The 13,790-nt window shown below is 39.8% G+C and overlaps 1 protein-coding gene across 1 annotated transcript in view; it reads left to right on the forward strand.

The window, feature by feature from the left end:
- The window catches only part of SCRN1 (secernin 1), a 39,442-nt gene that overhangs the window by 16,821 nt on the left and 8,831 nt on the right, over positions 1 to 13,790 (forward strand). The window contains exons 3-4 of the mRNA XM_076331263.1: positions 6,524 to 6,705; positions 12,581 to 12,783. Coding sequence (XP_076187378.1) covers positions 6,524 to 6,705; positions 12,581 to 12,783 — 385 coding nt within the window. The remainder of the gene's footprint in view (positions 1 to 6,523; positions 6,706 to 12,580; positions 12,784 to 13,790) is intronic.

The raw sequence follows: 13,790 nt of genomic DNA on the forward strand, positions 1-13,790 counted from the left end.
AAAAGGTTGTAGTCTAAGGCTTACAATTCAGAGATAGTTTAGGAAGCTGCTTTTTCTTGCATCTCAGCTGAGACCTGATGACCGGCTGTGTAAGCAGCCTATCTCATGACACATGCAGTCAGACAGCTTACCTCAAGCTACCTTGTTTAAGCTAACCTTTAGACTTTGCACAGAGGTAGAGGAGAGGCACTATGCAGGCTGGCAGCAACTAATAAAAGAGAAAAAGTGGTTGCTGCCTTCAGCAGAGTCTGTTGCTTGGCTAATGTGAGCTTTTTCTCTGTTCTGCTCCATTGCAGGCCACTGGCCTTTAATGTGTTTGACTTTGCTTTGTAACACAATGCACGAGCCGGCAGCAGTTCAGAGGTAGAAGCCATAATCTCTTGGATGTTTCTGCCCTCTCAAAGCTTCTGTTTTTACTGTAGGAGTGCTGCTTCTTTGCTCCCTTCTGCTACCAAAGCAAAACTGGTTAGCTTGAACTATTTTTTTTTTAATCTCTTTAATTTTTTTTTTGATTGGAACAGAGAGGAAGAGGAGGGAGAGTGCTGGAATTGTGTGGAGCAAAAAACCTACAACCATCCTGTCTTGACCCAAACTGTTTACTTGTGGCAAAACAGATGTGTAAGCAGGCATTTCAAAGTGGCCAAGCAAAGAAATCAGTCCTAGGATATCTGAGAGTTCCAAGGATATCTCTGTGATGGGCTTTTTGTGGCTTCTTTGAAATCTGTTTCTTACCGTTTTAAAAAATTAAATTAATAAGCTTCATCCCTATTTCAGTTTTACTTTTGCTCATCACCCAGGAGACTGCTAGATTTGTAACTTAAAAAACAAGAGGTGAATTCTTGACTGCTGAATCAACTCTGACATACAGTGTCTCCAGAGAGTGTTCTCAGCCTTGGGTGCCTTGCTGCATTTTGTGGTATTTTATTTGTTTAAAGATTTTTATATTTCATTTTGTTGAGTACATTTCCATATTGTGGCTCACATGCCTGGGGCTCCTTGGTGGCTTGATAGAGTAGGTCAGAGGGTGTGTAGTTCTGCTTTTTGACAGGGGAACTGTTCGGCTTTTTCTAGCTTCTCTAATTCTTTTCTAGAATAAAATCTTATCCTTAGTCTTCAAGGTAAATGACATCGCTAGAGATCAGAGGCATACAGATTAAAATTTTAGTTATTGGTTGCAACGAATAGAAACGGCTAGGAACAATATGCAAATACAGAAGCTTATGTAAAGTGTACTAGGGTCTTCATAAAAAGGGAAAGACTTCTTCATATTAAGAAGAAAGAGGCACTCTACTGTGGCAGAAATTGGTTTTGTTCTGTATTTGTACACTTAGTAAACGTTGCTGTTGTTTATATCTGGCTACAACATGAGGATACAAGTACTAGCATAGCGTGTGTTTTTGAAAGCTAGCTACCTGAGGATTCGTCCTGCCGCTGGAGAGACTTTTGTTCACCGTTCTGGCTTGACAGTGTGACTGCTGGAACTAGGGCTGACTACTTGAGGTGTACCCAGGCTAGATTTATCCTGGTGTACGGCTGTCCCCTCCACTGTGGCACAACAGTTTTGCTGCTAGTAGAGGATGTCATGGGAGTGCTTAATGGGTGTTGTAAAGTCCTCCAAATGTCTTCCACTGTATTCTTAGCTCTGCTTAGTGCATAAGCAAGCAGTGGTAACAGCATCAGCTAGCCACATCTTCTGTATTGTGTGCTACTGCTTACATATTTCTCTTTTCAGAGAATGGTTATTCCCACTCTGAGCTCTATTGCGTTTGTTCCTGTAAATAAGCAGCAAATGAATTACCTGTAAAACACACTCTGTCAGGCATATCCACAGGAGATGATCTGAGGGACTTCGTTGAACAACCATGTTCTAGCTTTCCAGTCCTCCACTTCACCATGATGGAAGGGCCGAGATAGCCCATGTCACCTGTGGAATCGCCTCTATAGACAGTTCCAACCAGGCCGTCAGTCTTGGTGCCTTGATGACCATGGAGGCAGCAGGCTGCGAGACTGCCTCATCACATTTTTGACATCCCTCTTTTGGAAGGGGTTAAAAGCAGCCTTAGTGCCATTTCTCGAGTTAGTTCAATAGTACAGAGATTTTGCCTATTTTCAAATATGTGCTATGGTACAGCAGCGCTTGAAGTAGTTAAGCAAAGAGTTAACGCCAAGTTAGAGCCTGGAACTGATGAGGGGGTGGTGTGGGGGAATCTCTTCTGTAATCTAGAATCTTATGTCCCTTCTTCAAAGATCATTTCTTTCTAAAGCATTCCCTGACTATTGCCTTTGTTATCCAGGGCCAAAGCCTGTGTGATTTCACTGATATTTCATAATGACCTGACTGACTGTGCTAGGAATCAGGCTTCTGCAGCCTGAGTACAGTAGAAGCTGCACAATAGTTTCTTTTCATTAATGAAAGAAGAAATCTCTTGTGCTTATGACTGTCGTGTCTGTTTTTGGAATACCTCCAACATATCTGCATGCCCTAGCTAGGGTGGGAGGTACATTTGTGCATTGTACTATATTTAGAACTGCCTTGATAAGATTCTTTTCTTGATACCGTAAGTGAAATAAAAGAAACATCATTAGTTTCCAGCCTGCTCAATCCTCTGAAGTCGTTGGCTGCATCTCTGGTATGTGGTCTCTGTTCTTTACATTTCCTGATGGGAATTTACTGTCACAGGGCATGATGCCAGTTATGCTGCTTTCAGGGCTGGAATTCTAGCAAATCAATGGAGCCTGACACCACTCACTCACAGCTGTTGTCACCAAATGTATCAGTATTCTTCTGTTTTTAGCATTCATACTCAAAGAAAAATGTTAGTGTTAGGAAACGCTGAGGCTGGATGCTTCAGGAATGTTAAAGACAGGGTTGGTAGCAAGCAGAATCACAGCAGTACCTTATGTCTATTTGATTTGTCATTGCCTAGTTTGGCACAGCTCTTGGTAGAACAGGCTGCTATGCTGTTGTGCTGCAGGAATTTGCCAGATCGGTGGGGTGCAGGAGAGGGGACAGGGGGGTTGTGGTTTGTGCTCGCTTTTGAAATCTTGTCATCATCTGAGCTCCCATTTCTAGAGAGCTAGTGGCCAGTGGGATTTTTTGGTGGATAGTGTTGTCTTTCCCCCACCATTTCCTTCCATGTCTGAGCTGTTACAAGCATATGTTCTAATTTCTGTGGAATAAGTAGCAATGGTTTGCTGCACTGGAAATCCAGCGACTGGCTTTAGTTGACCTACCTTTACGCTTGATGTGTCTTGGATACAGGTGGATAGCCCAGTTCCTCTGTTTCCTGCGTGAACATACTATTTTATCTGGAAAAGAGTTTTCTGATGTTATTTTAAGGGGGGTGGTGGAGTTATGAAGAGTGAGAGGTTTAAGTTTAAAATTAGTAATCTATTGTCACATCTGGACCCTAGTTTTTTGAGAAGCTCCTACCTATTATTAACAAATATGAACCAAACACCTGCCTTAATACATTAGTCCTATTGAGTGCCTACTTTTCTGCTTACTGGAGTAAATAGTTCTAATGGGAAGGTTAAAATCTCATCAAGGCTTTTTCATCATTGTCAGTAAACATGGCAAAGGATTGTTGAACAAGAATCAAGTCAATGGTAGTTTTACAAGGCTGTGTCATCTACTATCAGATTGGAATGGTTTTCTGTTATTTAGGCCTTCTAAGGCAATTTATACAAATAAGGCTTGAACATTGTCTATGTACATGAGTTATTGTATGGAAGCTGAAAATAACAACATGAAAATATGGTCCATATTTGCTTGTGGTTGGGTTGGGGGACGTGAAGAAGCAATATAGAAGGTGACAGCTGTATTCTGTTGGCTTGCTGTCTCACTGGCTCTCCGGTGCACTCAGCCAGTTGCCTTCGTTTACAGACTGAAATGTGTTTCTAAATGAAAGAGGTGCATAGAGAGGCCTCTGGATGTTTTCTGGCCTCCGATTACATAGTTACAAAGCAAAAGCACTTTTTTTCAGAATGCTCTGGATCCTTCAAGCAGGAGCAAACAATTTCCTCTTTCCCCTTTCTCGACTGCTACCATTGACAATAAAATCTTTATAATGAATAGCAGCTTTGGAGATGCTTGGTTTTGGAATGAGGCCCCAAGTAATAAATGTTTGGTAGCAAGGATAGCCAGAATATGTTTTGGAGAGAAAAGGCATTCAGCATTTTTTTAGCCTAACTATCACTTTTCAGAGTGTTTTCATCATTTTTCCTTCTAGAAAATCAAAGCCTCAGTGTAAGCAAGCTTTATAATAGGGCTATTCAGCCAGAGAATGCTATGCAAGTGGGGGTTTATGGAGTACTGAAGTCTCCTCCACACTGCATCTAAGTTTTTTTCTGCTGCGGAGTTGCGAAGGTTCATGTCCTGGGTGGCTCCAACTAGCTGACCACCTATGAGACGTAGGGAGCCAAGAATTGTGCTGTGCCAGGGCTTGGTGTCTCCCTGGCTGCAGACCTGTCTCCTGATAGCTGCTCCGGTCATGTCTTCACATGTAACGTGGGAAGGTGCTTGGCCCAACCGCTTTTCCTGCTGCTGCAGCTCTGTGTCGTCCTTTGCACTTCCAGGAAGTACAGTTATTCTGTGTTCACTCACACACATGCATTAAGTGCTAATCCAAACAGCTCTGAAAAAAATTTGCACGGAATGTCAAAAATGAGATTTGCTTGCTGACAGCTCAAATGGAGAAGAGGGAGTCTTGATAAGAAATGGCTGTTCCAGCATGGTTTGGTTGGAAAATGAAACAAAGTGTGAACTGTATAAAGTGGTTTTATTTGGTGGATCATAGCTCCTGGCCAGTGTCAGATGTTGTTTCACCTCAATAGAGGAGGAATCTGCCTCTACAAAATCATAGTGTATTACTACCTAAGCAATTTGGTCAAACAGCTTGGTCTAATATTAGGGATTTTCTCCAACAAATACAGCAGATAAGTCCCTGTTGGGGTCTTATTGCCTAAGCCAAAAATCAAAATTAAGCATGTCCCTACTCTATTTTTAATTCCTTAGAATGGAAGAGTTCCCCCCACTTTTTTTTTTTATCATGTGTCCTCTGTGAGAAATCATCCTCTTATTTCACCTATAATTTGCCTGGTTTTATAGAAAGATGGCAGTTTGACCTGTTCACACACAATTCCTAATGAAGGTAGCAAGCTCATTTCTTGTGTCCTTCTTGCATGGTCAGAGTGAAGGACTCTAAAAATGCCATTTCTGATCAAAGATGGCCTGTTATACATTTTAATTGCATGCTAGACTAACTACTACTGTAAAAGTCATTGCTGAAGACTGGAGGCTGAAGATGATCATGCTGTGTAATCCTTAGAAGGGGAAAGACAGGTTAGAAAAAAAAATAGCTTCTCACTGCTAATAATCTTAGACTGATTCCTTAGGCTTTAGGTTTTAATGTAGACACAGCATTTATTTTCATGGCAAAGAACTTTCAGTCCACAAGCCATTCTGCTCACTTTGATATGTTTGACTAAATATTCCTCCAGAAAAATGTTGCAGATTACTTCCTGCAAGGAGGATGTTACAATAGGAATGCTAAACACTAAGAGCTGTCTCATAAATACCACAGACAGCTTCAGTTTCCTCAAAAGAAAATTCTGTGGAGTTCGGTCCTTGAAGAGCTTAATGTGACCTCAGTAGTAAAATGTAAAGTCCATTCCTTTGACTTGTACAAGCCAATGATCTAATGATGGATCAAGCTTTCTTCCATGCTCTCTGGGAAAAGTGCTTGTTTTCAAGTCCTAGAGCAAGAGAAAAGTAAATATATTTGAAAGATAACGAATGATTTCTTTCTTCCTTGCAGTTTAAATGACTTCTTTGCAGCCTTCCTCTGTATTTTTGACTTGTCAGAATACATCCACAGACCTCTGATTACAGTAGACAATTTAAAATAGCAGAAACATCAGCTTTAAGCAAAAACAATGCCTGTGTTTTATTTCCTGTGACTGTTGAGCAAGGCATTCTGCTGAATCTTTTCAAGTCTTGGATTTTTTTTTTCTTTTCTTTCTACCAGCAGTCCCAATCCTGGGGGCAGCTGCAGGGGAGGCAGCAAGGGAGAGGGGGAAGCCTTCTTATGTACTTTGTCCAGTTACCATTGTTACACTATGTACTTAATAAAGTACTGGAGATAGTGCTTAGGTGAGATGGTAGAATGGTTTGATGTTGTTACTATGTACAAACATGATCTGTGTTTCTTTACTGTAACAGTACAGTCTGTCTACTGCTGCTTTCCACTAATTCTAGCACTTGGGTTCTGCTTGACTCTTTGAAGCCTGCAACTATCAAGAGAGATGTATTTTTCCAGGCTTTTGCAATATAAGGATGTAAAGGCTCAAACGTGACAGTTAAATGTTGTTTAAAAAAATTCGCCACTCATACTCAAGACGTGGACTTTTTTTTAATGACGTGTGTCCTGTCAATACATTGAAGTCTTGTGTTACTTCAGTCATAGCATTAAATAAAATGCTTGCAATTGTTTTGCTTTTTCTCTTCCTGCTCTCTCTGCAGTGCACGTATATTGAGATTGAGCAGGTACCGAAGACTCATGCTATTGTGCTGAGCAGGCCCTCCTGGCTTTGGGGGGCAGAAATGGGAGCTAATGAGCATGGAGTCTGTGTAGCTAATGAAGCCATCGTGACCAGAGAACCAGCTTCTGAATCTGAAGCCTTGCTTGGAATGGATCTTGTCAGGTGGGTGGCTTGCTGAGCCGTGACCAGCCTTTTAAACACCAAAGGTTTAGATGATGATGATACCGCGTAACAGCTTTGTGGTGTTGGTATTAGGAGATTTTAAAACAATATAAGCAGGAGACCTGTCTAGGCAGAGCTCCAGACACAGCTGAGTTAATACTTAAAACGCTTGGAATCTGAATTTGGCTACCAGTCTAATGTGAGTTCACTAAACCTACCTTGTCTGTCTACCCTACAGTCTAGCAGTGGCTGTTCTGACAGGGTAAGAGAAATGATTACATTGTTAGCAAGGAACTTCTAACTAATTTGTAACATCAGATTGCTGGTGTGCCCTTCATTCTCCCCCACTTTACACCAGCCTACTCTGACCTAAAAAGCTTATCCTGGGCTTATAGCCAACTGTAGGCATAAACAAACTACTATGCCTCGCTTCAGCCCATGCATTCCAATGCAAACCATTGCCCTTATTTAAATGCTGGCAAACAAACTCCTGTAAGTCTGTTCATTGAAGACTGTCTGCCTAAAAGGCTTGTGCTGCACTGTACGGCTCAACCTGCATGCTGATCTTGTAGTGAAAAGAATTTAAGAGTTGGGTGGGGGAAGAAAGCTGAAAATGAAAGAACAAGAGAAAATGGTGCAAACTTATTACAAAGAGAAAGGGAGCAAATGGAATCAATTTACTTTAAAGATAGAACAGGACAATGACCACTTATTTAAGCAAATCAATGTCAGACCCGTTGGTCCTGCTGGAATTTGCTCTAGGATACTTAATGAGCAGGCTGAACCCATTTCAGGCGAATTCTCATTTTGGTTGGGAGAGGTTCTGGATGACTGGAAAAGGTTAAATGTAGTCGCTGTATTTAATAGGGTTAGAGAGTTGTGGTTATAGATAGACCAGCTTAACCTCAGTTCCTGAAGGGGGAAAAAACCCACTTAAATATCAAGGAGACGATAAATGGCTGTTAGTCAAGGAAAATCCTGTCAGACCATTCTACTTTACTCCTGTAATAAGTTAACAAATTCTATGGATAGAGGATAGGAAGCAGATACCTTGACTTTTAAGAGGGCATTAAAACCTTAGAAGGTATTCTCATAAGCAAGCTGGGAAGCGTGAGTTAGAAGAAATTGTTGTTAGGTGTATAGCTGCCTGAAACCGTAATTGTAAATGTTCTCTGACTGTAATGATGTCTCTGCAGAAATACAGTATCTGGTTCCAGCTACCATAAATCAAGAGGAATATGAGCCAGTTGGAGAGAATGCAGTGGAAATGGGAAATACGATCAGAGATCTATAGAATCTGACCAATGAGAAAATCACGAGGGAATTGGGGTTATGTTTCTCTTTGGTATTTTCTCTAAACTCTGTATTACTGAAGGAATCTGTGGAGAAGCTGCACGTAGCGGGACTAGTGAGCTTAATTGTATCAAGGGAGACTGAATAGACGGGGGGGCTCTTCTAAGAAAATGTAGGACAAGCTTTTGTCAAGAGGAGGGAGATATTAGGTGACTTCCCAAGCTCCAGCTTTATTTTTTCCCTCCTGCTACCATCCTTTGAGATTTTAACAAACCATTGGTTTAGATGCAGAGTTGTGCTTATTTTGGTCACGGTTATTGCAGTCTCAAAATACTGATTTACCCACACTAGCAAATCAGGAAATATCAAAATAAGGAGAAACTGGTCATAAACTACCGGTGATCATCACCTGTAGATATTACCCACCCTCTCTTCCTTCTTATGTGCAGAAGAAATTGTCCGTAGCTCGAAGGCAGAGAGTGCTTCAGGCAAGGAGAACTAGAGATGTGTTGCAGACTACCATCTGCCTCTTGTTCCAGTCAAAGTGATTCTTTCTCTCACTGTGAAGACTTGGCCAGTTGCATTAAGCTTATCTGTTTTGGATCACCTTGTAGAATAGAGAGCCATCAAGTACAAAATCAATCACATAGGCTGCAATGAAGCAGCTGGTACTAGCTCTGCCTCTTTACCCATCTGCCAACAGACTAATTCTATTGCTCAGGATTTATTGGAATAAAAATAAACTGAGGAGTTTTAAACCTAATTAAGAAATGCACATCTCTGCTGGCCAAACTTTTCTCACACCTATGTATACGTTGCACTTCTGCATCTGTGTCAGATCTTAGGTGACGGAAGAAGACTGACACTCTGTGTACATGTATGACTAGCTGCTTGCAAAAGAAACTAAAAGCCTTATGCTCTGAAACATGTTCTTCAGAGCAGGTGTAAGAGTTGTCAACCTAGGAATGTCATCCAGGTGGTAGAATCAAATTTTCCTTGAATGCTCAGGCTCCCCTAAGAGCTTGCTTCTACATTCTCCTGAAGTGATTATTATTTTTCCGTAGAGGAAACTTCCTCTCTCTTTGAAATCATCAGGAATTGTCACTTTTCAGTTAGGATTTAAAATGCAGCCGACATGGGCAGAGGCTGTAGGTGGGTGTTGTGAGAGCACATGGTGTTAAACAGGCCAGAGGCATCTTTCAGCAGGGTAGTATAATTCTGAAGTCAGGATGTTTTGTTGTTGAAATAGGAAATTGAAAATTCATCCTGCAACCTCATAGACAAAGCATTTTTTTTTTCAATGAAGACCACGATGAACATCAGGAAAGATGATTTCACGAAGTTCTTAGCTTGGTTAGTAGCTGGCTGCTGGCTTAATGACTGAAAACAGTGTGTTACCTATTATAGTGCTATATCTGAGGATTAAGACAGGTATCTACAGACTTGTAGCTTGATAGTGTATCATAGCATGTCAGAACATACGAATGATTCTTAAGAAATGAATAAAGTTTGTGTGATTGACTTAAGGGGTAGAAGTTGGTCCTACTCCACGCAGGCTTGTCCCCATCCCAGTTTATCTAAATACAGAATGTGAACCTAGTCACAACAGACAGAAAAATTGAGAGAAAACAGGTTCCAGCACAAATTCCTAAGAAATGCTTCTTTTCTGTTCTAGGGATTTATTCAAAAGCTGGTCTTTGAAAGCTGCACCAGTGTTGCTGCATTGATTACCTTACCAGGATTTTCTTCAGATATTCTTCCTAGTGTGGCTGCAGTTTAGTTTAGTGTGGGGTTTGGTTTTTTTTGAGGCACAGTTGCCTTTATAAAGCTTAGGGAAGTTTACTTAGGGAAGTACCTTCATATGAAGAGACGGTGTACTGTTTTGCTTATGCTGATACAGTTAGAACAGGACAACATTATCATACAAAAGGTATATATGAAGAAACCTGTAAAATACACCCTTATTTTTGCATTGTTGTCTTAATTTTTAATTCATATGTGTTTGTATTATTTCTTTATTCTTTTCATCGCTGGTGCAATCGCTTTTTCAGAGCCACACAGAGATGCCAATTTTGGCAGGGAGTCAAGAATGCTCTTTAAAATGGTATTAATTTGTTTACCTATTTCTTTCCTTAGAGACATCAAAACCGAATAAAGTAGAATGTCATCATCATATATGTTAGTTACTTCATTTGGAAAGTCTGCATCTGTAACTGATAGGTGAAGCTGAAAAGCTTAAGATAATGTTGTTTTGACAAGGTTATAATATGCTGTGACAGCATATTGGAGGTACTGAGGCAGTAGATTGTACTACGTCACTGAAATTTTCTTAATGAATAATTCAAACTCTCATCTGGGGGTGAAATTACTTAAAACCTTTCTTCCAACTCACCTTGAAGGGTACTCTGAAATGTGTTAGTGGGAGGGTTATGCTGCAGTTACCCAGGACATTGATGCCGAGATAACTGGCAAGACCTACAGTTTTGTGGAGATGAGCTGTGTGGTGGTTGTAGGGTGGGGGGGGGGTTTTGTTTGCTTTTTGCTGCCCCTTGTGACTGACAGGTAGGAGCATCCAAACAAAAGCAGAGCCTAGGCCTTTGTTACATGGAAGTAAATGTAACATTGGAGCCATTTGCAAAAAATGTTCTAAAAGATATTTCTTCAGCTTGAATCTCTGCTGTAGTTTTGACAGAGAAAGCTAGACTATAACCATCTCAGAAGGAAAACTTCAGAGACATTAGTGTGATGTTATGTCTCTTGGCAGGCTTTGATATAACCTAATGCTTTTGGTCATAAATTGGGGAGAAAGGGGCTGATTATCACTGAATCTAGTGACTATATGGTCACCAAGGTAGTTGTCAGCCCATTCATTTACCTGTAGCAGCGACAGCTCTTGGAGTTGTTCTTGGGGAATAAATAAGATGCTTTTGGACTGGCTTTTAAATTATGTCTGTAGTATGTGCTAAGACTGGCATCTCTGTACTGCTCTGAAAAAGCAATTGTGCCAGTGATGAAAAGAATGAAGGAATAACATAAATGCATAGGGACTAAAAATGGAGACAATGCAAAACAAGTTTCAGCTAATAAGAGAAACAAGGCAAGAGAGAAAGATTCTATAAATGCAAAGTAAGAAGATGATGAGAGAGAAATTGTCACTCTAAGTTAGGATCTAAAATGCCAGTTGGCTCTCCTTTGTCACTAAATGATAAATAGATGCTGCTGAGAGGTGAGAACACTGCTTTCAATTATTCAACCTAAACAAGGCTAATAGTAGCTATCTATTTAACAAAGCAGGCTCAGTGCAGAGATCAGGTTGAAAAGTGTTTAGATCAACAAATTTATTCAAATTATCAGGACCTGATTTGTATACTGTAGTTTTTAGGAAAGAAACAGAGTACTGTTTTCTTGTTACATGATTTCCAGGGAAATGGAAAGGGCTAGCATAGTACTTAAATTTTAAAAAGGTGAATTTCTTGGAACTATCCATCAGTCAAAATGACTTTGTCCATAGAGCTATTAGAGAAAGATAAACACAGAGGAAAATATTAAGGTGACATAACCAGAGAGAAATTTTGGACTGATCCAGATAGCTCTCCCAAAGGATGGAGGCATGGATATGCTGCTGTTTGAAATACTGCATTTCCTCATTACCAGTAATCACATCTTGGAACCAGTGGAATCGCTTGCAGGTCTGATTTGGACTCTTCTGGTTGCTGCTTTCATTGTTGACGTGGTCAGGGCTGTAAATTATCTCAAGGGATTATTTCATCCCATTTATTCAAGGCAGGATACAGTCATTCGCTATAGCTTTGTAAGACCTATTCTTGTGCCTCAGTTTACTTTTCCCTAAAATACCCTTGCTTTACTCAAACTTTCTTTTAAAATCATGTTCTTTTAGACATAGGTTACTCTTACTTCAGACAAAAGCCGTATCTGGTGTTTAATTGTTAAATGCTTTTTGGGGGAAGCCTCTGCAGGAACACTGAAGCATGACTGTGCACAAATGCTTCTGTCTACAGCATGCAATATGCATCAAAGGATAACATACATCTAGCTTCCATGGCCAATTAGATATTGGAGCATTGGGAAAGACAGGTTGTAGAGAGATTGTAATACTGAATACTCCTTCCCTTTTTTGTTCTCTGGTAATATTAATTTGCAATTTCCCACCCTTCTTTACAGAAAAGTAAACTTGCATACCACTGTTACTTTAAAAAGACCTTTGCAAATTGTCCTTCAAATTTATTCTGCCTGAGGGCAGGATAAATAGAGCATTGCATGTTTACAGTGCAGTTGAGGCCATTGGTTGGTAATTGGACTTTTTAAAAAAAACTAAAAACCAGCTATGATAGGCTTGAGAATAAAGAACCAGTGTAGAAAATAAAGACTTGAAACAAATCAAATAATTTAATATTTCATCCTGTAATCTTAGTAACTCATTAAAGCAAGTATTCTTACACTAGGCATACCTGACACGTTGGTATTTTAGAATCAGATCAGTGCTGATTTTTAAAATTAATAACTTATGGAGACCTCACTGTTACATGTCTGTCTGAATCTCTGTTTTACCCTTTTATTACAGACTAGGCCTAGAAAGAGGTGCAACAGCTAAAGAAGCATTGGATGTAATAGTTGCTCTGTTGGAAGAGCATGGACAAGGTGGGAATTATTATGAAGATGGGAGTTCATGCCATACTTTCCAAAGTGCATTTTTGATTGTGGACAGAAATGAAGCCTGGATACTGGAGACTTCTGGAAAGTACTGGGCAGCAGAAAAAATCACAGGTCAGATTATAACTCACAGCAAACCTCTCGTTATAAATAGCTGTAAAGAATTGTCTTGGAAGAATTGGTCTTACTGAGTGTAAATAAGTGACTAATTTATGCAAGTGTTTGATTAAATCATTGATTTTAACCACCTTCTATATTTGTAATATTATTTTTTTAAATGTTGATTTGCATTGGCTGATGTAACTTAGCATTTTCTGTGAAGCTGGAGATTGTTCCCTGTATACATAAGCTGTGTAATCATCATCATGCTTAAATTTTTATCTTTGGTAAGTGTTGTATTTTCCCAGATTTATTTACTATTTGGAATGTGTCAAGTGTCTTTTCGATGGAGTTAATGCCCAAATTGTTACTTACAAATCTAAAATACTAAGATACTAAACTATACTAAACAATAAGCATTGACAGCTTTGAGAAAAGGGTTTGTGTTAGGTGGTAAATTGAATGGGCTGCTGCTGGTTGCTTTACTGCAATAGATATAGTCCCCTCATATCCCCATTTCTTATCTGATACTGCAAAACAGTACTTTTCTGCTCTTCAAACTTGTAGGTGGTTTCTTTTTCTGTATGTGTGAAGCCAGAGCTCCCAAACTAACTTCTAGACTTCACTGGCTTGGTGGCTGAGCTTACTTAAAACTGCTGGCAAATATGTGCTGCCTTAATATAATACGATTGTCTAAGGTGTATGTTTAATTTATTCACAGTTGTTGTTTTTAATTTTGAAGGGATTTTTGTTTTCATAAGAGTAGGGCTTTTTAAAATTTACTCACATTTGAATGAATTAAAAATTCAGATAATTTGAGAGAATTTTTGTCATCCGTGCTTTGAGCTATGATAGATCCATTCAATTCTCTTTTCTTTTCCGCTTCATTGAAAGGTAGGAGATAGCAGATACAGGGAGGAGGGAGGTTTACCTTTGAAAATACCAAAGCAAAGAAATAACACCAGGCTGTGTAATGTTGTGTGATGGCCTATTGCCAGTTCATGCCATCAAATATGAATCAG

This window comes from Aptenodytes patagonicus, chromosome 2 (genome assembly GCF_965638725.1).
Source record: "Aptenodytes patagonicus chromosome 2, bAptPat1.pri.cur, whole genome shotgun sequence".
In the NCBI taxonomy this organism is placed as follows: Eukaryota; Metazoa; Chordata; class Aves; order Sphenisciformes; family Spheniscidae; genus Aptenodytes; species Aptenodytes patagonicus.